The 27077-nt window shown below is 34.4% G+C and overlaps 1 protein-coding gene across 1 annotated transcript in view; it reads left to right on the top strand.

Annotated features, from left to right (window-relative positions):
- The window catches only part of DPY19L2 (dpy-19 like 2), a 94700-nt gene that overhangs the window by 7685 nt on the left and 59938 nt on the right, over positions 1-27077 (top strand). Inside the window, exons 4-9 of the mRNA XM_081243908.1 lie at positions 2054-2191; positions 9546-9666; positions 12339-12432; positions 16820-16877; positions 18585-18676; positions 20892-20991. Coding sequence (XP_081100034.1) covers positions 2054-2191; positions 9546-9666; positions 12339-12432; positions 16820-16877; positions 18585-18676; positions 20892-20991 — 603 coding nt within the window. The remainder of the gene's footprint in view (positions 1-2053; positions 2192-9545; positions 9667-12338; positions 12433-16819; positions 16878-18584; positions 18677-20891; positions 20992-27077) is intronic.

The following is a 27077-nucleotide window of genomic DNA, read 5'->3' as shown; positions in this document are numbered from 1 at the left end:
ACACTCACTCCTCACCTAGCTGCTTGGTGACCTCTGTTCTACTTCCTGTCTCTATAAATCTGCCTACTCTAGGTATCTCAGCCATTGCTTTTTAAGTCTCACTGTATAGCCACTTAAAGCTTTGAAGAATTGGGTGTGTTAGCATTTGAATTTTTATTATAGGTATTATTTCCAAAGACAGTATATAAAATATTAAATAAAGAGCATAGCTGTGGCAGAGTCTGGGCTTTGATGACAGATCACTAGATTCAGATAGCAGTTCTGTGCTTTCTTGCATAATGGCTAGTAAGTTAACTTTGATTCTCAGTCTCATCTGTTAACTGGGAATAATGCCAGCCTTACAGGGTTTTACCAAAAATGAAGGAAGATGAAAATGAATGAAGCACATAGCACAGTACCTCGCCCAAAAATAATAACTGTTATTAATAAAAATTTATATTTTTTCTATTTATCTAAGTATAGACATGCATATTAAATATCTTTACATTGTAGTATTGCCTTGTTTCTCTCATAAGAAAAGGGAAAGATCCTTATATGAACTTATTTTACTAATCAAAATTATGAATAAATGCTTTTACAGACATCAGCTAAAACAAATCTTTAATTTTTTTTATACTTTTTTTTTTTTTTTTTTTTTCTTTTTGCGGTATGCGGGCCTCTCACTGTTGTGGCCTCTCCCGTTGCGGAGCACAGGCTCCAGACGCGCAGGCCCAGCAGCCATGGCTCACGGACCCAGCCGCTCCGCGGCATATGGGATCCTCCCAGACCGGGGCACGAACCCGTATCCCCTGCATCGGCAGGCGGACTCTCAACCACTGCGCCACCAGGGAGGCCCTTTTTTATACTTTTTAAAAAAAAAATTATTTTATTTTATTTTTGGCTGTGTTGGGTCTTCATTGCTGCGTGTGGACTTTCTCTATTTGCAGCGAGTGGGTGCTACTCTTCGTTGCGGTACGTGGGCTTCTCATTGCGGTGGCTTCTCTTGTAGTGGAGCATGGGCTCTAGGCGCCCAGGCTTCAGTAGTTGTGGCTCATGGGCTCTAGAGCGCAGGCTCAGTAGTTGTGGCACATGGGCTTAGTTGCTCCGTGGCATGTGGGATCTTCCCGGACCAGGGTTCGAACCCATGTCCCCTGCATTGGCAGGCAGATTCTTAACCACTGCACCACCAGGGAAGCCCCCCAGATCTTTTAATTTTAATAGTCACTAGTGTTGCTTAGTCTATCAAAAATAAAGTACCTATAGTTGTATGAAGCAGGAATGCGTGTGGGGTTGAAAATTGCTTTTAATGTTTTTTGAGGGAGCGTGTATTACAAACTATGTGGCCCTTTATTTTTTAGGAAGGAAAGCAGGAAATTGATGAGGAAGTAATACGAAACAACATGCTTTTGTTAATCTTTGGAATTTAACTAAACAGCACTTTTAGTAACCTAATAAAATCATTATTCCACATGCTGGAATAATGCACTAAAGTAATCCTTTTTTTAGGACACAGCATTTGTGTCATGAACAATAGTTGGTTCACATTTAGTTAGCTTTCACCTTGTGCAGAGCCAATAGATGGAACTAGGAAGTAAGATGAAAGCACAAAGTTGCATCTAATGCTCTTGTAGTCACTGTTATTTCCTAAGAGTTGGAGAAAAAGAAGTAATTTTCTCTATGCCAAGTTCTACATGTACAAGGACATGAAGTCATCTCTGTGCCAGAATCATCAGATCTCAACCTCTAGGCATCTCATAATGTGAGGGTAAAATCAGGCTTAGTAAAATTAAAAATATATTGTTTACATATTTTAAGGTGTGGTTAGAAAAGCTCCTTAAAATGTTTAACCATCCCTTTAACTCTTTTTCAAGCCTACAGAAAATATGAAAGAATAGTATAGTGATAACCTGAAAATGTATGCCTTTTTTGCATCCAAGAATGCACTAGCGAGGAGAAATTAGGTAGTCTTATTATCTATCCTTTTCTTTTTTTCAGAGTAAATTGTTCTAAAAAGAGTTATAAAAATAAATATTTTCAAATTTTACTTACATTGACAATTTGTACTTTTTTAAAGGGACTTTATTATTCCTACTTCAAAACCATTATCGAAGCGCCTTCATTTTTTGGAGGTCTGTGGATGATTATGAATGACAGGCTCACTGAATATCCCCTTGTAATTAATACAGTGAAACACTTCCATCTTTATCCAGAGGTAAGCAATATTTGGGGACAAATATTTGTAGAGGGATTCTTCTTTATCAGATAAAAATAGTAAGCTCAATGATATTATAGGAAGGAGGGGATTTTAAAGTTTATTGATTGTATGTGTCCTTATAGTTGAGCAGTGTATCAAAAGTTCCTCTCCTAAATTTAAAAACCCCAGAAATTATGCTCACATGAACTTAAAGAATAGAACCTTAGTATGGATTAATGACTAGTGTAATAGGCCAAATGGGAAGGAGCCAAGAAGGATTCTCGAGGGTGATGGTCTGTTGGCTTTATTTTTTTTTTAAACCTCAATCTATTATTTTCTAATTATAGCAAAAATATATCCTGTTAAATTCCTCTTCTTTTCCCCAAGCAAGTCTCGGTGAAAAGCAGTACATGGCTATTGCAGTATGTACAAAGACCATATATTACAAAACATCAGCAGAGAAAACGTTATGGGAAGATATTATTGAAGCATTCTTTAATCAGTATTCATCAAATTACCTACTCCTTGTTTTTATAAAATGCAATAAATGAATGATTTGATAAAAGTAATGTCAGGGCAAAAGCAAAATAGATACAAATATAAGTACAATAGCTTTTTTTTTTTTTTTTGCGGTACACGGGCCTCTCACTGCTGTGGCCTCTCCTGCTGCGGAACACAGGCTCCGGACGCGCAGGCCCAGCGGCCATGGCTCACGGGCCCAGCCGCTCCGCGGCATGTAGGACCCTCCCGGACCGGGGCACGAACCCGCGTCCCCTGCATCGGCAGGTGGACTCTCAACCACTGCGCCACCAGGGAAGCCCCAATAGCTTCTTTTAAAAAAATTTTTATTGGAGTATAGTTGCTTTACAATGTTGTGTTAGTTTCTACTGTACAGCAAAGTGAATCAACTATACGTATACATGTATCCCTTCTTTTTTGGATTTCCTTCCCATTTAGGTCACCACATAGCACTGAATAGAGTTCCCTGTGCTATACAGTAGGTTCTCATTAGTTTTCTATTTTATACATAGTATCGATAGTATATATGTCAGTCCCAACCTCCCAGTTCATCCCACCCACCCTTTTCCCTCTTGGTCTCCATACATTTGTTCTCTATATCTGTGTCTCTTTTTCTGCTTTGTAAATAAGATTGTCTATACCAATATTTTCAGATTCCACATATATGCATTAATATACAATATTCGTTTTTCTCTCTCTGACTTGCTTCACTCTGTATGACAGTCTCTAGATCCATCCATGTCTCTACAGATGACTCAATTTCATTCCTTTTTAAGGCTGAGTAATATTCCATTGAACATATGTACCACATCTTCTTTATCCATTCATCTGTCGATGGACACTTACGTTGCTTCCATGTCCTGGCTATTGTAAATAGTGCTGCAGTGAACATTGTGGTGCATGACTCTTTTTGAATTATGGTTTTCTCAGGGTATATGGCCAGTAGTGGGATTGCTGGGTCATATGGTAGTTCTATTTTTAGTTCTTTAAGGAACCTCCATACTGTTCTCCATAGTGGCTGTATCAATTTACATTCCCACCAACAGTGTGAGAGGGTTCCCTTTTCTCCACACCTTCTCCAGCATTTATGGTTTGTAGATTTTTTCATGATGGCCATTCTTACTGGTGTGAGGTGATAACTTATTGTAGTTTTGATTTGCATTTTCTAATAATTAGTGATGTTAAGCATTTTTTCATATGTTTGTTGGCCATCTGTATGTCTTCTTTGGAGAAATGTCTATTTAGGCCTCCAGCCCATTTTTTTGATTGGGTTGTTTGTTTTTTAATATTGAGCTGCATGAGCTGTTTGTATATTTTGGAGATTAATCCTTTGTCAGTTGCATCTGTTGGCTTTAGAGACCGTGTGGATGGGCATACTGATCACATGAAGGGACAGTGACAGTGATGAGTAGAATAGTGACCTTGGGGATACATTAATAAGGCAAGATTTATTTAGTTATATAGCTAGAAATCTATGAATACTTCCCAATACTAAAAAAAGTATGAATTTTATGATAGTCTTCAAATTCTAGAAATTGGAAAAAAGGAGAAAAAATATTGTAGATTCAGTTTGTGAACTCTGAAGATAAATGCTGACTTGACAGCATGGTAAGAACTACTTTTGAGTTATCTCAGAATCCAGCAGATTCGTTAAAAAGTCTTGCTTTTTATTTCTTTCTTCATATTTTATAGCTTTTAAAAATTATTCTTATTTTGATTTTAAAATGTTTAAAATTGCAGAAGCTAGAGAATAATGTGCAAATATGTGTGGTCAACCACCTACAATAAATAAATGCTTTTCTTTTATCGTTTTTGCTTCTAATAAAGCATTATAAATACAGTTAAAGTCATCTTTGTTCTGCTTCCCAGTTAAGTTTGTTCCTTTCTCATTCTCACAAGCATCATTATTATGAATTTGATGTGTATATCCATCCAGTTCTTTTTTCAAGGATTGTTTGTGTTTTTGTAATTTCACAGAAGTGTTCTCATACTGAACATATCACTCTACAACTTTTTCCTCAATATTTTATTTTGGAATTTTTGAAAATGTATGTACATATTTATTTTTCTTTAATTTTAACCATTTTATGAATTCCAAAATTATTTGTATATTTCCCTATTATGGATATTAAATTATTTCCAGTTTTTAAATTACAGATGTAAACCATATAACCCAGCAGTTGTACTCCAGGACATTTATCCCAGAGAAATTAAAATTTATGTTCACACAAAAACCTATACACGTTTATTGTAGCTTTATACATTGTAGCACAAAACTGCAAACAACACAGATGTCCTTTGACATGTGAATGGTTAAAGAAACTGTGGTACACTCATACCAGGAATACAATTCAGCAATAAAAAAGGAACAAACCATAAGAAACTGCCAAACTGTTTTCCAGAGTGGTTATGCAATTTTACATTTCTACCAGGAATGTATAAGTGATTCACTTTCTCCACAGGGTCTCCAGCATTTGATGTTGTCACTATTTTTTATTTTAACCATTCTGATTTATCAGAATGTAATGATTTATCATTGTGGTTTTAATGTGCATTTCCCTAATGACTACTGTTGTTGAACGCCCCTTTTTTGTGTTTATTAGCTATCTGTATACCCTCTTCAGTGAAATGTGTCTTCATGTTTTTTGTTCATTTTCTAATTGGGTTTTTTTTTTTTAATGTTGAATCTTAGGTTGTTCTTTATTTATTCTAGGTACTACTTCTTTGCCAGGTACGTGGTTTGCAAATATTTTCTCCCAGTCTATACCTTGTTTTTTCATCCTCTTAAGTAGAGTCTTTTGCATAAGAAAATTTTTAAATTTTAATGGAGTCCAGTGTAGCAATTTTTCTTCTTGTGGATTGTGCTTTTGGTGTCAAGTCTAAGAATTCTTTGCCTAGCCCTAGATGCTAAATATTTTCTATGTTTTTTTCTAAAAGCAATTAGAATTCTGTCTGTGATCCATTTCATTTTGAATTAATTTCTTTATGTGATGTGAGACTTGCGACTTGGGTAAAGGTTATGTTGTTGCTGTTTTTTACCTGTAGATGTCCAATAGTTTCCATACCACTTGTTGAAAGGGCTATCTTTTCTTCATTGAATTGCTTTTGCACCTATGTGACAATAAATTAGGCATATTTCTATGGGTTTACTTCTGGGTTCCCTGCTCTCTTCCATTGAGTTATGTGTCTGTCCCTCTGCCAGTACCATATGGTTTTGATTAAAGTACCTATACAGTAAGTCTTGGATTAGGTAAACTGATTTCTCTCAGTTCATTCTTTTTCAAAATTGGTTTAGCTAGTTCATGTGCCTTTTAATGTGTATTTAACAATAATGGTATCTATATCTAATTCTATCGATACGTTGATAAGAATTACATTAAACATGTAAATAAATTTGAGGAGAATTGACCTCTTTGCTATTGAGTCTTCTAATTCATGAACATGGTATGTCGCTTGTTTATTTAGGTATTCTTTGGTTTCTTTCAAAAGCATTGTGTAGTTTTCAGCATACAGGTCTTGTATGTGTTTTGATAAATATACACCTAAGTATTTCATGTTTTTTTAAATGATGATAAAGGGGATTGTATTTTTAATATTGATGCCCACATGTTCATTGCTACATAGAAATACAGTTGATTATTATGGTATGTTTATCTTTCACCCTGCAATCTTGCTGAATTCACTTATTAGTTCTAGGAGTATTTTTTTTTTATATGTATGTTGGGATTTTCTACATAGTCATTTAATATGCAAATAGAGTATTATTTTTTTCTTTTAATCTGTATGTCTGTTATTCCTCTTATTTACCTTATTGCACTGGCTAGAACTTTCAGTACTATGTTTATTAAGACTGGTGAATGTGGACATCCAGGCCTCATTCTTTTTGTTTGTTTGTTTGTTTGTTTGTTTGCGGTACGCGGGCCTCTCACCGTTGTGGCCTCTCCCGTTGCGGAGCACAGGCTCCGGACCCGGACGCGCAGGCTCAGCGGCCATGGCTCACGGGCCCAGGCACTCCGCAGCATGTGGGATCCTCCCGAACCGGGGCACGAACCCACGTCCCCTGCATCGGCAGGCGGACTCTCAACCACTGCGCCACCAGGGAAGCCCCAGGCCTCATTCTTGATCTTAGGGAGAAAGCATTCAATCTCTAACCATTAAGTATAAAGTTAGCTGTAAGTTTTTTTGCACATGACCTTTATAAGATTGAGGTAGTTCCTCTCTTATTCTTAGTTTTTTCTGTAAGTTCTTATCAGAATGGGTATTGAATTTTTTCTAATGCTTTTTCTGCACCAATTGATATGATCATGGAATTTATCTTCTTTGTTCCATTAATATGATGGAGTACATTCATTTTTTCATACTGAAATAGTCTTGCATCCCTGGAATAAACCCCATCTGATCATGGCATATAATTATTTTTATATATTGCTGAAATCTATTTGCTAATATTTTGTTAGGACTTGTTATGTCTGTCTTTATAAAGGTTATTAGTATGTGGTTTAATTTTTTGGTACTTTCTTTGTTGGTTTCGGTATCAAGTATCAAAGTATCTTTAACTCCAAACCTGAGAAAATAAGGCAAAGGGAAAGTCCAGGGAACCTATTACCATGTCATTCCTTGGGCCCTGACATTCCTATCTAGTTTGCCTTCTTTTCTCTACCTTTCAGGGTCTTCTTGTATTTGATTTATATTATTCACAGGAGTTCTAGTTGTACTTGTAGGAATAGGAAATTTACATTATTTAAATATTGAGTTTTTTTTCATTTTCATTTAGTTTAAGTGATCTTCTAATTTCCCATGTGATTTCTCCTTTGATCCATTGAATACTTAAATATTGTTATTTAATTTCAAAGTACTTAAGTGTTTCCCAAATTTCTTTCTTTTTTTAAAAAATTTCTATAAGTACTTTTCAATGTAATTTGTAGTAGTAACAATTGTATAGTGTAGACCTACCTAAGATCTAAGATGAAAGAAGCAGTTTTCTGCAGCAGCTTTTTCTATATTCTGGCTTACTTTTCAAAGGCAGTCTGACCATATTTCCTCTAATGATTATCTGTCTAATTCTAGTGTAAATGGAAAAATCAAAAAGAAAAAAAACCCTATTTGTTGAATCTTCAACTTTAGTTAATGTTGACTTACTCTGTGTATATAAGATAAGGACTTAGCTTATTAGACTAGGCCCATTTTTTCCAGTGTTTGGTAAGTATTATTTTTAGTTTTTGGTTATTTTTGGAACTTTATGTCGTTACATCTCTGTTTCTTGTTCCACTAGTTTCCAACAGTATGGTCTCCAAAACATTAGCTAATTTTTTTCTTTTTACTTATTAAAAATATTTATTGAATAATCTGCAGTTTTCAGCTTCTTTGATGCTTTGAAAAAGTAATCATGGTAATGTAGTTCATTTGTTTTTAAAACTTGAAAGCATGTAAATGACAGGCAACAAGGACTCGTCCAGTCTTATTTTCATATTGCTTAGATGCAGTATGCAGATTTACATTTGCTTGCAACCTTATATAGTACTTAAGTGTTGAAGTAAATGTCCATACTTTGTGTTCACAAGATTAATTTCTCATCTAAAGTTGAGATTAATTTCTCATCTAAAAGTGTAAGTTTGAAACAATGTATTTTGAAAAGACAAAAGCATTTAATGCTTACTATATGCCAGTTCTTATATATATAAGCTCTAATCTCCCATCACTCTTGTAAGATGGTTATTATTGATATTAAGCTCATTTTACAGATGAGGTGGCTGAGGTTCAGAGGTTGAAGGATTACTTCACACCATAGAAACCATACCTTGCAGAGTCAGAATTTTTTGTTCTATTTTGACTTCAAAGTCATGCTTTTCTACTATATTCAATGACATCTCAGAAAGGAGTATAATTCTAGAATTTGCACATACATTTAATATGGAAATTTTTTGTACATGTATGAAAAATACACAAGAATAGAAGTTATAAATTTAAGCAGAATGTCATCTTATAAAATTAAGTGATAAAATAGTAAATAATATTATATATGAAAAGATGCTTATGACATTGTTTAGTGATGTATATTACATTAACATCTTATAATACATAATATTACATTATGAATAACTCTAGCTACATGTTCCTTATGCCTAGGGAGAGACTGGAAGGATGATCACCAAAATAGTGAAAGTAGTTAGTTCTAGGTTATTTTTAGTTTCCCTTTGAACTCCTCTTTACTTTTTTTAACTTTTTTCCCCAATGATTTTGCATTATTTTTCCCAAATCTATAAAAGTATTTATTAAAAAACCTCCCAGGCATGAGCATTTTGTCTGTAATTTTTTTGTTGCTATTTTCCCTTGTCTTTAAACTTTTTAAAGTAGATTTCAGGTTGGGAAGTACTGGTTAATTAAATCTGCTTGGTCAGAGTTTTAATGGGCACAGGAGCTGTTATTCCATGTGCAGTTGGTTTTATAGACTATGAGTTGGTTTTTAGACTATGAAGAAAATAAGTTCAAGGACCTAAGGGAAATGTTATGAAATACTTCTGTAAATCTTTGTATTTTGCTATTAATTATCATAATTATGTACTTTATGCTTGATTTTACAGCTACTATTAATTATGTTAGAGTTGATTACAAGAGTATATTACAGAGATGTCGATCACAACATAAATTTTGTAGATGTGCATTACTCAGTAATACATAACTTTAGTTGATTGTGTGTATAAAATTTTAAATGACTGTTTCCCACATGATTTAAATAAATTCATCAAAGTTTATCATGTTAAAGGCAACCATCATAAAATGGTATTTTGGAAAAATTATGATTAAGAAGATATTGAATTTTTCTTTATTATCTTTTTGATTTTATCATTTGTAGGTGATTATAGCCTTCTGGTATCGCACATTTGTGGGAATAATGAATTTTTGGGGGCTGGAAACAAAGACCTGCTGGAATGTGACCAGAGTAAAACCTCTAAGTGAAGTTCAAAGCTGTGAAGGCATGTTTCTTCCTAAAATGCTGTTGTATTGTCATTAATGTTTATATAAACATAATGTTATGACTCCTTTAAGAATTATTATAAACTACTGTGATTTTTTTCTTTAAAAACAGTCTAGAACTGATTCACCTAAAAGTGTATTTACCCTTTAATTTTCTGAGAAGGCAATGTACTTGCTAATAAGAGTATTAATTTGGAATTTAGAGTATTAATATACTCCAGTGTAAGGCCATACTGATTATAAGTCATTCCTCCATTTCAGAAGATACAAAAAAAGCTTTGGGGTGGCTTGAATATATAAATTTGGGGGATGTAGATTAAATAGTCACAGTTCTACCTGTAATAGTTAACATAAATATTTAATGTAAAAATTTAGTTATGCATAAATATTTAAAAATCAGATATATAATAGATTACTTTAGAAATTCTGCTGTTTTTGTGCTCTCACAGTCCATGAACAGTTCTAATCGAACTCTTCATATACATCTTCTACGTCAGTATCTTTGTCAAAGAACTGCTTTTCGAATCATCTAACAGTTTTCCAGGATCTGTAATTGTCACTTCCATTTAAGATGTTTGCAGTTTAGCACTGTTACAATCTTAGCATGATGCTGTTCCTTGAAACTCTTATTTGAAATCACATGTATCTACTTGCATAACACATAGTTGTTTTTTCTTTATTTCTTCATATTCTCTAGAACATTATGTTTTATAAATATATTTTTGTTGACTTGTGTATAGTAACATTCAGTTCTCAGAATATATCCTAAATTTGTATTTCCATGTTTCCCTTACATTTTTACTGATTCCCTCAGATGGTCTTTATAACTATGGTCTAAAACAGCATTGGTAGAAGATATTTGAGGGCAATTAGACTTTTTTTTTTTTTTTTGTACAAACTAAAGGAATTGAGAGACTGCCTCAACCAGCTTAGAAGGTATAAACTTTTCTAAGGGATGGGAAAAAATCACCTTATATATGTACATATATGGTATTTATTAAGTTGCCACTAAGTGATAGGTTAATGTTGGCACTTGGGACTGCAAGATAAACTGGGTAAACATGGGGCCTTACCCTCATAGAGTTTGCAACATAAGAGGGACGTTAGCGGTTACAACTGTGGTGGATGTTACAAATAGGAAAATAAGATTGCTGAGGTTAGGAGAAGTGTTTCAAGAATAGGAACCAGCATTTTCCAAAGTCCTGAGGCAAGGGAGAACTGAAAGAAAGTTAGACTACCTAGAGCAGAGAGATAGAGAAGAAAACATGGTGTGAAATGATGCTTAGAGTGTAAGCAAGGGTCCGATAATGAAGGACCATTTACTAGTTAAGGATTTTATGTGTATTCATTGAAGAATTTTGACAGATTTTTATTTTCAAAACACAATTTCGGCAGTTACATGGAAAAGACACTAGTAAAGGACAAAAGTGAATTCAGTGAGGCCAGGTAGGAAACTGTTTTGCTCTCAGCAAGTGATTGCAGGAAAGGTAACTGGAAAAATGAATGGATTTGAGAGGTAGCTGGAAGGAGAAACAACAAGATTTGGTAATTGTTTGATGGGGAAGGGGAAGGAGAATGAATTTATGTAACACTGTTGGGTTTCTGGCTTGAGTCCCTCCATTCAAAGTGGTAAGAAACATTTCTAAAAGTAGCAGGTTTGAATTGCTATTAATTCGAGGTACCTGAGAGACCCCAAAGTGTAGATGTCAAGTGGCTACCTGCATATACATACCTATAGGAATAAGAAGAAAGTTCTCATCTGAAGGTAGACTTGGAGTCATCTGTATATAGATGATAATTGGTACCATGGAAGTGGAAGAATTTCCTTAAGGAGAATATGCAGACTGAGAAAAGAAGAAGGTATATGACAGAGCCTAAGGTGGTCCAACATTGAAGGGGGGGTGTGTAAAAGGATGAGAAGTTACTAGGACAGACTGAAAAGGAATGATCAGAGAAGAAGAAGAAATCAGAAAGGCCAGCCTTTAGATCCTGGCTCCACCAGTTACAGCTAAATAACTTTTGGCAAGTTACTTAAGTTTTCTGTGTTGTTTTCTCAACCATTAAAAAACGTATTTTCATACCAAGTAATTTCAAAGATTTGTTCTGAGTATTATGTGAGATGATGATTGCAAAGTACCTAGTAGATTATGTGTGTGTTAATGTATATATATATATATATATATATATATATATATATGTATCATTTTATACACAGGATATATTAAGTATTAAGGTCCTGGCTATACATGATAATGGATCAATTTATCCCATACAGACTAAAGCTGCTCCTTGAAGTCAGGGGCCGTATTTTACTCATCCTAGAGCCTAGCAAAAGATAAAATTACTGCAATGGATTTTCACTTGTAATTTATCAAATGGCTCTACAGACAGTTCTAGATGCGGAACAATAGCAGCATCACCTAAATAAAATGAAGCACCAACTAATCATTACACTATAACAACACTTCAGTAGGTAAAAGTATAAATGTAACTAATAATGCCTTATGGATGGGGAAAGTACTAATGTAACTATTAAATAGTGCAGCAGTCTGAGCAGCAAAGCTTTCAGCAAATTCACTAGCTCTTGATTACAAAGCACTGAGATAATTATGCCCAATTACTGTATAGTAATTTATTCATTAAGTACTGAATAATCTGTGTCTTTTTAAAGGATTAGGAGACCCTGCTTGCTTTTATGTTGGTGTGATTTTTATTTTAAATGGAATAATGATGGGATTGTTCTTCATATATGGTGCATACTTGAGGTAAGACTACTGTATTAAAAGATCCTTCAGTGGGATAATAAGGACTTTCTGACATTTGTTGATTAAATTAAAAGGATAAATAACAAGATTAATTGACTAATAGTAGGAAACCTTTAGATTTTATTTTTTCAGAAGCTGAGCCAAATATGCAGCCAAAAACTAGAGCTGTCGCTAAAACAATATCTTAAAGGCCCCTCTTTTATCCTTATGGGGATATTTTTTAAGCTAATTAAGATTCCTTAACAAAGATTTTAATGAAAATACCTCTAGATCATGTGTAAAATTATTATAACATTAGAGGGGATCTTTGGTTGGCATTAGTAGCAAAGTATTAATATTTCTAATTTTCATCTCTGTACATGTGAAATTAAGAAAGCAGTAAAAGAAAATGTATATCACTTGTAGCAGACACTTACATTTGATAGCCTATCTTTCTTGATAACAGCGCCACAATTTTGTTTGGGGTAGCAGGGTGCCCAATTTCAGGTGATAGGTTGAAGTTAACTATGACCATCGTGTATTCTGCTTCCCACTCTCCATTGCATGTTGGGAGAGCCATATGAGCTAGCTTTTATGGTGAAAAAGAAGGTGAAATCAGACTTGGTTACACCAGGAAAGCATTTGCCTTTCTAACAAAAGGTTAGATTCAGCTGCCCCTTTTCTGTTATCTTCCTGCTTTTACCTGGATGTGATACCTGGAGCTATTGCAGTCATTTTGTGATCATGAGGGAAAGGCCATAAACATAGCATATACGTCTGCCTTAACATCCTTCTGCTGCTGAACCAATGCCAACAGACACTTATCTTTTATTTTCTTGTTGAATGATATAATAAGCATCCATATTATTTAAGACACTTCTGTCAGATTTTGTTTTTGACAACAGAATACATTTTTAACTGAATCATCAGATTTCTTTACAATGTTATTCTTGAACTGCACAACATTAAAAGTAAAAAATCTAGATTTAATCTTTCAACAATTACTGAGTTTTCATAAGGTTTATGTTTCTATAGAGATTAATATAAATATACCCCTTGTTTTTGGAAGTTTTCAGCATAAAAATCCTAGCACAGAATCAGTGAAAAATTGTGATCTTGATAAAACTTGTTGACCTTGATAAGCTGATTTTAAAATTATTCAGAAATGCACAGGACCTAAAATAGTTGAGACAATCCTGAAGAAAATGTGAGAACTTACTTCATTAATTATTTCTGTATTATAAAGCTAATGTAAACAAGACAATGTGATATTGGCATAGAGATAGACAAATAGATCACTGGAATAAAGTGGAACCCAGAAGCAGAAATGTACATTGATATACACCTGGTGTATGACAAAGTGGATATTACAGATCAGTGGGTAAGGATAGGCTTCTCAATAAATGGTGCTGAAATAATGGGGAGATCATATGGAACAAAGCGGAGTCAGAACTTACGAAAAACAAATCCTAGTTGGATTAAAAACTCAAATGTGATAGACAAAATTATAAAATGTTATATAGAAGATTATCATCAGTAACTTGGGGTTAAGAAAAGATTTCTTAAACAAGGTACAAAAGTCCAGCCATGAAGAAAAAAACTGATAAATTTGATGAAAAGAATTTAAGTTCCTCAAGATATAATAGAATGAAAAGATAAGCCACAAGCTGGGAAAAGATACTGCAAAGCATGTACGCAATGTGGTATCCAGACTTACATTCATTAATTTGACAAATATTTATTGAATGTCTACTGTGACTGGGAGCACTATTCTAGGTGCTAGGAAAACAAAACAAACAATCCCTGTCCTCATGGAATTTATATTCTAGGGGATAGACAAAGACTAAGAAGATAGACCACCCAACTGAAAATCGGACAAAATATTTATGAATAGGCATTTCCCAGAAGAATTCCAGATTGCCAATAAACTTATGTAAAATTGACCACCATCATTAATTATGGGGAAAATACTATTTTAAACCACAATGAGATACCATTTCATACCTACTAGATTGACAAAGGCAACTTTTAACCCTGGTGGGTGGATATATAAATTAGTACAGCAATTTTGGAAAAACGGTGTGCATTATCTAGTAATTTGAAGATACAGATACCTTATAACTCAGCAATTCCAATTTAAAGTAAATATGCCAGGGCTTCCCTGGTGGCGCAGTGGTTGAGAGTCCGCCTGCCGATGCAGGGGACACGGGTTCGTGCCCCGGTCTGGGAAGATCCCACATGCCGCAGAGCGGCTAGGCCCGTGAGCCATGGCTGCTGAGCCTGCGCATCCGGAGCCTGTGCTCTGCAAGGGGAGAGGCCACAACAGTGAGAGGCCCGCCTACCGCAAAAAAAAAAAAAAAAAAAAAAAAATAAAGTAAATATGCCTAAGAAACTCTTTTATGTACACCAGAAAATATATACAAGAACATAGCAGCATTGTTTGTAGTAGCTCCAAACTAGAAACAAATGTCCTTCAGCAGAGAAGTGTACACATTGTAGGTTTATTAATACAGTGAAATACTGTACAACAATGATAATGAACTATAGCTACAAACATCAACATGGAAAAATCTTACAAATATAATGTTGAATGAATCAAGGCATGCACAAAATTTAAAAATACTGCATACTTATATTTGTATAAAGTTTAAACACATTAAATGATAGTATGATATGTATATAGAAGCAGTTATATTGGTAATCACAAAACTCAGGATAGTGGCTGTCTTAAGGGGTGGCAAGTGAAATCTCAGGGTGTGATCAGTTTTGTTTCAATAATATATGGTAGTTATAAGAATATCCACTTTATAAGTGTTCTATAAGCTATCTAGAAATTTTTATGTACTTTTCTATATGTGTGCCAGATAGGAAAAATACATAAGCTCATCAGTATTTTGAGGGAAAGGATTACTTTTAGATTATGTTAACAGGCTTTAAATTGTTCTAGTTTAAAAAATAGTTTGTATTTATTATGCTTTTTTCAAATATGGAAAATGTTACATGAGACTAATAAGACATTTTAAAAGTTAGTACTTTTCATTGGGAGAGCTACCCAAAAGGTGATAGTCTTCTCTAAATTGGTTACACAGTTCTAGAATATCAAATACATCATTAGGCTCCAGTCTTTAAGAAGGATATTTCTTACCTTGGCCACCCTCCCCCACTGGCACTAACTTGGAAGGTAGATATTCCATTTCTATTCTTTCGTGGTTAATGATAAAATGTTAACATGCATATCTAACTTGATCAAGTCTAAAATTAATTGATATCTTTCCTCTTCTTTTTGATCAGTACAAGGAATTTCAGAACACTTTACTTCGAAACAGCCCCTAGCATCTTGTAATTATTACCATAATTTAGTACTTCTAGTACCCCTCCACAGCAGTCATCACTGTTATTTTTTGTTGTCAAATCTTCCTTAGATTTATCCACATGTTCCTAGTTTCTATATGCAGCATTTGTTCTTGCTTCTCACACCTTCCTCTTTTCAATTTCTTCTTTTCTGATGTGCGTCCTTTGAATTTCCCTTAGTGAAAATCTGTTAAAGGTAAATTACTTCCCATTGGCTTTCCTCTGCTTGTTTTGTTAAACTCATTCCTTCCTTTTTTCAATCATTCAACCAGTATTTATTGTCTTCTGAGTCTGAACCTGTGTATATAATGATGAATAATACTTTAAAGAAAAGGCAACTTTAAGAAGTGGTTTTTAATCTTTGATAATAATCAGCCATCCTTGATCTCAGTTTTGTATTCTACATTGTTGTTTCTTGGGACTCAACAAAAGAATATTTGCAGTGGTTTAGATGGTTCAGTTACCGCTAAATGAAACTGTTAGACTCTTCATCTCTCAGTCACTGAAATCCAATTTGGAATGACAAAAATTTGCCTCCACTCAGAATATTCAAAAAATGCAGTGCTGGCCTGTTTGTTAAAAATTATTTTATGTTCACATATAATATTTTACATAGAAAATATTTTAAATATAAATTAATAACATTCAGATTACTTTGTATGTACACTTTGTATGCTTGTACATTCAAGAGTAAAACATTGGGCTTCCCTGGTGGTGCAGTGGTTGAGTGTCCGCCTGCCGATGCAGGGGACACGGGTTCGTGCCCCGGTCTGGGAAGATCCCACATGCCGCGGAGCGGCTGGGCCCGTGAGCCATGGCCGCTGAGCCTGCGCATCCGGAGCCTGTGCTCCGCAACGGGAGAGGCCACAACAGTGAGAGGCCCACATACCGCCAAAAAAAGAAAAAAAGAGTAAAACATCAACTACATGGGTACTTTTGAAATTTTTACTGTTATTTTATATGGTTTAGTACTATGACATTTTAAAATCTAAGATAATTTTGTGAAAAACTCACTATATTTTACATGAATTTTGATTGTATACATTTTTTTTTACAGTGGGACTCAACTTGGAGGTCTAATTACAGTATTATGCTACTTTTTCAACCATGGAGAGGTTTGTTTTCTAGAAAATAATTTGTAGAAATAGAAGGGGTGGTATAGGAACAAGGAAACTTATTCATCAAAACAGTGTTTAATTGTATATTACTTAGGACTTGACAGTATTTTAAAGAACCTTGTGTTGTAAGTTGATGTTTTAATCATGTTGATCCACATTTTTACATAATAATTAGAATTTATGATATGAGCTATCTTGCCTGGTTTTAGCATGTATATATGTTACATATATTTTATAGAAAAAGGAAGTACTATATTTGTTGAGTTCAGGCACTTTATGTACATTATCTCACTCCCACCAAACTTTTTAGGGAGGTGGCTATTATCCTCACAGTAGAAGATATGAAATTGAAATTTGGAGAGGTTAAGTTACGTACACAAGATTCCACATTCACGCTATGTTGAAGCTGGGTTTCCTCTTCTACATCTTTCTGGCTCTAAAACCTCACTTCTTTCTGTTACATCATGCTGCCTTTTCAATTACACAAAATGCCGAATTCAAAATACAAATTAACTTACTAACTCAGCCCAATAAGACATGGTCCACCTAAAAAGAGTTCATGGAAACTTATTTAGAATATGATAGATTCATTCAACAAAATATCAAGTACAAAACGTGTGCCAGAGTCTGTGTTAGATGCTGAGGATATGGCCAAGAAAAGTGGAAGAATCTGACTGCTAGTTTTTGGAAGCAAAATATGTAATATGTTATGGCACAGATTATATAGGGTAGAAGTCTCTATCCATTACTATTGGGAAAGGTAGATACTTGGTTAATTTTAAAAAATCAGTTAGACAAGGGAATCAGAAAAATTATACATAAGTGTCTTAAATATATTAAGCAAACAAATACATTGTCAGTCACCAGTGTATTAGTATAAACACAAGACCTTTTCTTTGAGTATGCCAGATGACTGACACTGTGAGTTGACCTTCTTATACGTACCGTAACTCACCTGAGGTTTACGATTTTGGTTTCTTGGAAGAAGAGCAATAAATTTTAAGACTCTTGCAAGGTTGTAAGAGTTCAGATTCTTTCTAGAATTTCAGAATTCTTGATATAAAATTTTATAATATTCCCACCCATATGTTTTGGAAATAGTTTTAAAGTCTACATGAAAATTTAATTAATAGTTTCATTGTATACATCATATCAGTGAATCCCAAATACTTCTAGTTGTTTTTAGAAATTTATAGTTAACTCTTTCAAAGGTATATTTCACAAATTCAGAGACAGTCTTAATTACTTGTAATGGGTGTCTATACACATTAAACTTGTCATGTGTAAACATTTGGTGTTTGTGAATGCCCTAGGTGACATTTGTTTAGATATTTTTCTGAGCATGTATAAATCCCAAATCCCTGGGATGCCCAGGATCATCACTGAAGAGCTGGAATGTGGATCTGGTTTGTCTTTCCCAGAATTCTCACTGCTCCTAACCCTATCATCTTGTTTGTCCTTTGAGTGTCCTTATGTTTGGCCTGGTCTATCTTTCACTTGTTTCTGGACTTGCTAGTTAATGGCTCTCTACCTAATGGCTGTGTGCTGTAAGAGAACTCCAAAAACTGAGGAGCTATACCAGGTATCCAGAAATAAATGAGCCTAGTATTAAAATTACTAAAAGCAGCCCACCCATGATTTTTTAAATTAATTGTGTTTATTGCAATGGAACATAGAGTGAGGTAAGCATTTTATTGATTTCAGGCTACTCGGGTGATGTGGACACCACCTCTCCGGGAAAGTTTTTCATATCCATTTCTTGTACTTCAGATGTACATCTTAACTGTGATTCTCAGGTAATTTTTATTTATAAAATGAAACTAGCTAAATTGTAAGTTTCTCAAAATTACTTCAACCTATTGTTATAATTACTAAATTTAGACTCTATTTTAAAAATTACTTCAAAAATAAATTGTGTGTCCAGTTTAAAAAAAAATCTAAAATTGCTATGTAAAAAATCACTTTCCACTTAAGAGTCTAGGCTACAGGTTTTACATAACTATGTTATGTTTTAATAAACCAATATGTATGTGTTCATATATATTTGGTAAAGATGCAAAGGTTTTTGAGAAAGTATTACTTTTTTCCCTCAATGCTTATGTACTCTGACTCATTGTTGTCCATCCTGTGGTTTTGATGAAGCATGAAAAAAAAAGTGTTCTATGCACAAGTGAATTTGGGAAATGCTAGGTTGGATAGATAAGGAGTATCTATATTCATATGTTTACAAATATATCTGAACTACAGATGTTTCTAGAAACTCAACCAAAGTTTCATCTCAGCTGTTTTTCCTGGACACATTTTTTGGTTGGGATTAATTTTATAAGCATTTCAGAAATTTTAAAAGTCTGGGGAACAACAACAAAAACATAAATAGTAGAATTATAAATAACTTTACAATAGAGATAAGTTCATAGAATGTTCATGAGATCTCTTATTGAGATAGTGATCACTGTCCTCTCCAAACTCCCAGAGAAACTCATAGTTCACTTACTAGTACCCATCAGATTTTGCCTATATTAAGATCATTTGTGTACATGTCTTTCTTTCTTAAAACTGTAAATTTGTCAATAAAGCATACATACACAAATGTCTAAACATACACTTAATGTATTAAAATGCCACTGGAAACAGAGACCATGCCACATTTATCTCTTTAACCATGGAGCACTTAGCACACTGCCATGTAGACATTTAAGGCCCTTATATGTTAGCTTAAAGAAGGTAAATAAAGGCATACTGGCATGACTACTAACCTCTAGAAAGGTGCAGACTACCTTGTGGTTTGTTAACCTACATGAAAGTTTATTTTTGGATTGAATATGGATTTGGGAATCTGATCCTTATCCGAATTTCTGTATCTTTGCTCTAAACCTTATCTTCTCTCAAAGATTATGGTAGAGGAAGTTGCCTATTTATCCCCACTCATTCCCAGTTAAATTTCTAGAAAGGTGTTTTATTTTCCATTTTTATTTTTTGAAGTGATATTAGTCTAACCAATCAGATTTCATGGAATTAAATATGTTAATTAGAACATTTAGAATTGTATCCTTGAGTGCAAAAAGTAATTTTTATTTTATAAATATAACTGAACACTTAGTGAATATATTTTGTGATAATATTAAACAATATGATCATTAAAAATTTTGCTTTTGAAAATGTATATACCATAGTACAAGAATTTATGGAAATCCAATACAACCTTTATAAAAAGAAGAGTTACAGTTTTATAATTTACACAAAATGTGTGCATTTCTTTTTTTCATATTCTAAAAGGTACTAAAATCTATGTGGTAAAAGGTATTGGTTAGTGATAAATCTCATGATTGCAGAATGGAGGGTTTAAACTTCAATATGCATTAGTTTAACTGTATTCCAGAATTATTTCTTTAAAGTCATTGTTTAAAATCTCTTTAAGTTTTTCTCATAGTCGTTAGCTTTTTATTTCACCAGCACTTATACTTTTCTTCATTATTTTTTGAAACATAAAAGTGGTGGTATATGAAAGTTATTGCTGCTCATGTAGTATAAATATCTCGAGGTATGCAAGGTCAGTTCAGATTCTATTTTCTGACATTCTTGCTGGAGTATTAAATTTCTAATGTCATGCATAGTTAAAGAAAAAAATTTTTAGTTGAATATAGTTGATTTACAATATTTTATTAGTTTCAGGTATACAGAATAGTGATTCATTGTTTTTACAGATTATATACTCCATTAAAAATTTACAAAATAATGACTCAAATTCCCTGTGCTATATGTTTAAGATACCTACTGATGAACTAGATACAATACTTTATTTAAAGCTCTAATTTTGTTTTATTATAAGCATTTTTATAACCCAAATATTTTAAGTTCTTCTTAATGAGCTTTTAAAAGTCAACTATATTTTGTTGTCTAACATCAAAGGTAAGGGGATCAATAGATTTTAGCATTTTGCACCTAGTCATTCAGTTTAATGATAGGCTACTTTTATAGTAAAACTTACTGGTGTCAATTCTCTCCATTAAGGACGTCGAACAATAGTAAAAAGCATTTTATTGCACTCTGCCTTTCCAATGTTGCTTTTACGCTTCCCTGGCAATTTGCTCAGTTTATACTTTTTACACAGGTAAGATGATTTTAAACTAATTTAAGTTGAATGCAAGATGTGCTTGGTTGTTTCCATAGGAAAAAATTTTTTTATTGAAGTATAGTTGATTACAATATTGTGCTAATTTCTGCTGTACAGCAAAGTGACTCAGTTATACACATATATACATTCTTTTTTTATATTCTTTTTCATTATGGAGAAATTTTAAATGTGATTATATTTGTGCCCTAATAGATTTTCAAAATATGGAATAATTATAAAGTTTATATATGTGTGTGATTATTTTTAATCATATAAATCTACCTTCTGTTAATGTGTTGGTTAGTTAAACAGATATTAAACCTGCAAAAGACTTTTTCCTCTTATTTTAATCCATAATTTTTCCTGTTGGTATTTGAGATGATCTCTGTAAACCTGCCTGTAGATTTTCCTTTTGTCTGAGGAATCATTTTAGGTGCCAAGCTGCACAACATGGTAAGGGCCACTTCGATTCTTCATGGTAGGGGATTTCTGCTTCTAATCCAGCTAAATGTTAGCTGTTCTGTCTGAAGAGCAGAATCTTACTGGACACCATTTCTCAGAGCTTTAATCATGGTATTATTCAGTGAATTGAGGCCATACCCTGTTTCTTCAAACAGCTAAGTAACTAATGGCAAGAAACTGAGCTGGGGAAGCAGAGAGTAAAAGGTCAATTTTACGAAATTTCCTACTATGATTTTTCGTTAGAACTCCTTTCCACCTAACTAACAAACACTGATAATATGTAATGATGTTCTTTATTGGCAGTGAGAAATTCTGCCAAGAATCCTTGTGCTGCCAGTTGTCTACAAAGAATGAAGTTATAACCACAACTTAATTGATGCTGCATGTTTAAAGCATGTTAAGAGTATTCCCTCTGCCTTACTTCCTTATATTTGGTCTTAAAACTAACACAGAATTTCTGTGGTTTTCATTATTTGCATATGCCAACATAGTAGAATAGATGTCTAATGTGCATCATTTCCTGGCAAGGAAATGTATTAATTTAGCTCCTTGGGTAATTTTAATATTGCCTTAATGATTTTCTATCCATTCAAAAGATATACTAGACTTTTAGTTGTTGTTTCTTTTTTTTTGAGATGTAATTAACATTTTGTAAGTTTAAGATATACAATGTATTGATACATTATTATATTACAATATGATTATCCCCTGATTAACACCATAGTGTTAGTTAACACCTCTATCAAGTCACATAATTATTATTTCATTCTTGTGGTGAGAACGTTTAAGATCTAGTTTCTTAGCAACTTTGAATTATATGATACAGTATTGACTATAATAACTATGCTATGCATTAGATCTCCAGAACTTATTCATCTTCTAGTTGCAAGTTTGTATACTTTGTCCAACATCTCTCTAATTCCCCCACCCCCAAGCCCCTGTTCATCACCATTCTACTCTCTGTTTTTAAAAGTTTGGCTTTTTTAGATTCCACATACAAGTGAAATAATAAAGTATTTGTCTTTGTCTGACTTATCTCACTTAGCATAATGCCTTCAAGGTCCATCTGTGTTGTCACAAATGGCAGGATTTATATATATATATATATGTAACACATCTTCTTTATCCATTCATCTGTTGGCAGACACTTAGGTTGTTTCCATACCTTGGCTATTGTGCATAATGCTGCAGTAAACATAGATGTGTAGATATCTCTTCAATATTCTGTCTTCATTTCCTTTGGGATATGTACCCAGAAGTGGGATTGCTGGATCATATGGTAGTGGTATTTTAAATTTTTTGAGAAACCTCCATAGTGTTTTTCATAGTGGCTCCACCAATTTATTTACATTCCCAGTAACAGTGCACAAGGGTTCCCTTTCCTCCACATCCTCACCAACATTTGTTTTCTTTTGTCTTCTTGATGATAACCTTTCTAATAAGTATGGAGGGATATCTTACTGTGGATTTGATTTTATTTCCCTGATGATTAGTGATGTTGGGTGTCTTTTCATGTACCTGTTGGCCATTTGGATGTATTCTTTTGAAAAATATTTGTTGTTCCTCTACCCATTTTTTAATCAGTTTTTTTTCGTTATTGAGTTGTATGAGTTCTTTATACATTTTGGATATTAATATTTCACCTAATATATGATCTGCAAATATTTTTTCCCATTGAATAGGTTGCCTTTTCATTTTGTTGATTGTTTCCTATGCTGTGCAGAAGCTTTTTATCAATAGTTTGATGTAGTTTCACTTGTTGATTTTTGCTTTTGTTGCTTTTGCTTTTGGTGTTACAATCCAAAAAATCATTGCCAAGATGAAGGTCAAGGAGCTTATTCCCTAAGTTTTCTTCTAGGGGTTTTATGGCATCAGGTCTCATATTTAAGTCTTTAATCCATTTTAAGTTAATTTTTGTGAGTGTTGTAAGATAGAAGTCCAATTTCATGTAAATATCCAGTTTTCCTGACATCATTTATTGAAGACATTATTTTTCCCCCTAAGTATTCTTGGCTTCCTTGTCAAATATTAATTGACAGTATATGCATGGGTTTACTTATGGTCACTCAATCTGTTCCATTGCTGTGTATATTAGTCTTTATTCCTGTACCATACTGTTTTGATTACTGTAGTTGATAGAGTAATGGGGATTTCTTATATGTTACAGTCCTTTTTTTTTTTTTTTTGCTGCTTTTAGGATTCTCCCTGTCTTTGATTTTTGAGTTTCATTATAGTGTGTCTTAGGGAAGGTATTTTTCAATTACAATAATGGGGTGGTTTATTAGCTTTGTGAACTTGCATGTCCAAATCTCTTCATAGGTTTGGAAGTTCTCAGCTATTATTTCTTTAAATAAACTTTCTGTCCCTCCTCCCTCTCTTTTCATAGAACTCCAGTGATTCTCTTATTTGATCATTTGATATTTTCATATAAATCACATAGACTTTCTTCACTCTTTTTCATTCTTTTTTCTTCGTTCTCCTCTGACAGCGTATTTCAAAGTTCCTATCTAACTCACTGTTCTGTCTTCTGTTTGGTCTATTCTGATATTGATACTCTATTGCCGTTTTCATTTCATTCATTGAATTCTTCAGTTTCAGAATTTGTTTTGTTCTTTTAATCATTTTTATCTCTTTGTTAATCTTCTCATGTTGTTCATGTATTGTTATCCTGATTTCATTGAATTGTGTTTCTGTGTTTTCTTGTATCTCATCGAGTTTCCACAAAACAGCTATTCTGAATTCTTTATCAGGTAAATTGTAGAATTCTGTTAGAGTTTGGTTATTGGAGGACTATTGAGATTTTTTGGTGATGTCATGTTTCCTTGATTCTTCATGTTCCTTGAAGTTTTGTGTTGCAGTTTTTGCATTTCAGGTTGCCGTCAGGTGGGATATATTCTTCATTCATCCTGCTTATATCTGGGGTTTTCTCTGACCTTATATGCATACAACTGCTTCATGCTTCTTGCTCCCTCTGTGGCAGAATTATTAAGCTTGTATGTCTTTTCTAGACAGGCCCACAGACCCTGGCCTCTTTTTCACATGAGCTCCTTATCTAGTAGAACTCACTCTTACTGCCACACTAAGGAACATGAAAAAGGAGCCAGCTGCAGAGTTGGGAGAGGTGTGAGTTTAACACTCAGGAGGTGTCAAGAGTGCCTGCAGGCCAAGTGGAGGGATCCTTGGGTGGTTTTCTTAGCAGCTGGTAGGCAGGTTTCCTGCCAGAGTCCTGAGCACAACCAGAAGGAACTGCATCCTTTTAATGCCCTCTGATATTCTTATTTGCCTCTTTCTCAATCTCCTACCTGCCCCAGTCAAGGAGGTCGCACTGCAGAGCTCTGAGTGCTGTGGGAAAGAAATTGTTTTTTTCCAGCAATGTCCTGCATAGCTGGGGATGCCAGGCACACACTCATCATTCTCCCTTTCCCCCATAGGAGAGGTTGCCACTGGCTAGTTCAGGCTCTCACTGTTCCACCTTGGGGATAAGGTGGTGTTGGCAAAGTTCCTCTTACTCTCTCTAGTGCGTCCAAACTCATATATATTTTTGCTCCAATGAAGTGCTTGAGCCTCTCCTCAGGAAGACTGGATTCTACAGGGCTCTCTTGTCTGTGGGTGTCTGCCCAAGTCAGCAGTATCCAGATTTTCTTCAACCATAGCTGAGAAGAGCTGGGATTAGTTCACTGGCTCCTGCTTATTCCACAGCTTGTGCTGAGGTCTGTCTGCCTATTACCAGATACATAGGTGGGCCAGACTCCTTCCGGGACCCTTGGCATATGGTGCTGGATGCCACAACTTCCACAGGGGCACTTTTGTTCATGGATGGATGCCAAATTTTAGTTGTTAAAAGGCGGAGGCAGAAAAGCGGGACACCTTATGCTGCCATGATGCTGACGTAACTCCCAGCTTTTAGTTTTCTGAATTATAAAGTTTTGTTTGCTTGTGTTTTTGTTTTTTAATACTAACGTGAAGATAATTCAATGTTATTTTTCTGGGAGTGTTCTAAGGCTTTTATTCTTGATTATATTTTTCACAGATTAAAGTTAAGATTAGTTCGTGTCTCTTGCACATATTGTCTGAGAAATGGGGCTGAAGGACTCAAGGATTGGCTATATTTTAAAGGAAAAAAATTACAAGCAACAGTTGTAGAAACCTAGAATATTTGGAGTGAGAAGACCTTAAAGCATTATCATTCTTAAGAAACTGAGAAATTGTGACTGACTTATTCAGTAACTGGATTTTAATTTATAATATGCTCTATTTTCTTATATTTTATTAGAGAATTCCCATTCATGTAGGAGAGATTGTTATGACCAAGGACAGTAAAAGGGATAGTTGCAGGAAGGAGGTTATAAAATCAGACGTGATAGAGATGCAGATTATTTCCGGAAGAGATAGTATCAATATATCTATACAAAACTGGTTGTCAATTTCATATTCTTTCTTTATATAACTGATTCTTTGCTTGGGATATGTATAAAGCCATATCTCTTTTAATATTTAAATTAATGTAACTCCATGACCTCCTCCTGCTTATAAGAAGATTATTTTCTTCCCACCCTGGAGTTTCTCTTCCAACGATAAGCCCGTCGGCCATTTATTTGAGCCAAATATCAGGACTAGATGTTTTTGCCTCACTGTTGAAGCCAGAAATGAGACTACTTGTATCTGGAGGATTCAGAAGTCTGGGTACACAGTCAAAGCCACCACACTGCTGTTTAGCAAAACTTACCCCTTCTGCATGGAATTTAACCCTCAGTTAACCTTCTAGCTCTCTTCCCTTAGAAACCTGCTACTGTTGTGTGACCATGACGTTACTAGGCACGTTGCTTGGTGATTGCCTAATTGCATCCGAGAGGAAGAAATTGTAATTGAGCTAAGTTCTTCCTGAGGGGGATGCCTTGACTTCGAGCTTCCTTAAGTGAAGTGACTCTCTTAAGTGTCACTTCCCTTGCAGAAGTTTCCATGGGTTATGGATCTTCTAAGCCAGAGTGTCTTCTCCATTTATGTGATGTGCATCTTCTTTCTTTGCTCCTGAGTTGTCACCTGGGATGAGGCTACCATGAAGACTTCTTTGAGAGCTCCCACTGAAGAGAAATATCTGAATCTGTCCTGCTGACAAGTCCTGTTTCCTGTCCTGCAGCTTTCTGAATGAACCAGAGGCCAAGTGTGAACTTAAAACCCCCTGGTTAGCACTGATGTCAAGAACTCAAATTCACCTTCTTGAAGATAGAAAACTCCTAACAGCCATAGATGCCAAGTGCTTCACACTAAAATTGGCCTGGACTCCGTGCTTTTACTTATGAGTGGCACCATTTTCTTTCTTGTAAATGTCTCATAGCACTCCTGCAGTGCTGAGATAGCTGAGTTGAGTCATAAGGAATTTCAGCGTCAGCTAAATGCTGTCTGTAGAACTAGGCTTCTCCTAAAAAAAGACTGCAGTTCTGGTGTACAGTTCTTGTGAGTGAGCTCACAAGTTCAGAATTCTATCATCTACACAATGTGTTTGTTTTTCAAGTTCCTTGGGGTTCTGTCTTGCCAAATTAGGATTATGTTAGTTTTTTGGAGATGTTCAAGTATTGATGAGTCTCAGAAAGGTTTTCCCACAGGAGACTCATAGCTCCTTA

Source organism: Mesoplodon bidens (assembly GCF_964165515.1).
Source record: "Mesoplodon bidens genome assembly, chromosome: 9".
Lineage (NCBI taxonomy): Eukaryota > Metazoa > Chordata > Mammalia > Artiodactyla > Ziphiidae > Mesoplodon > Mesoplodon bidens.
Note: the sequence above shows the minus strand (reverse complement) of the source record. Positions and strands in the feature narration are given on the sequence as shown.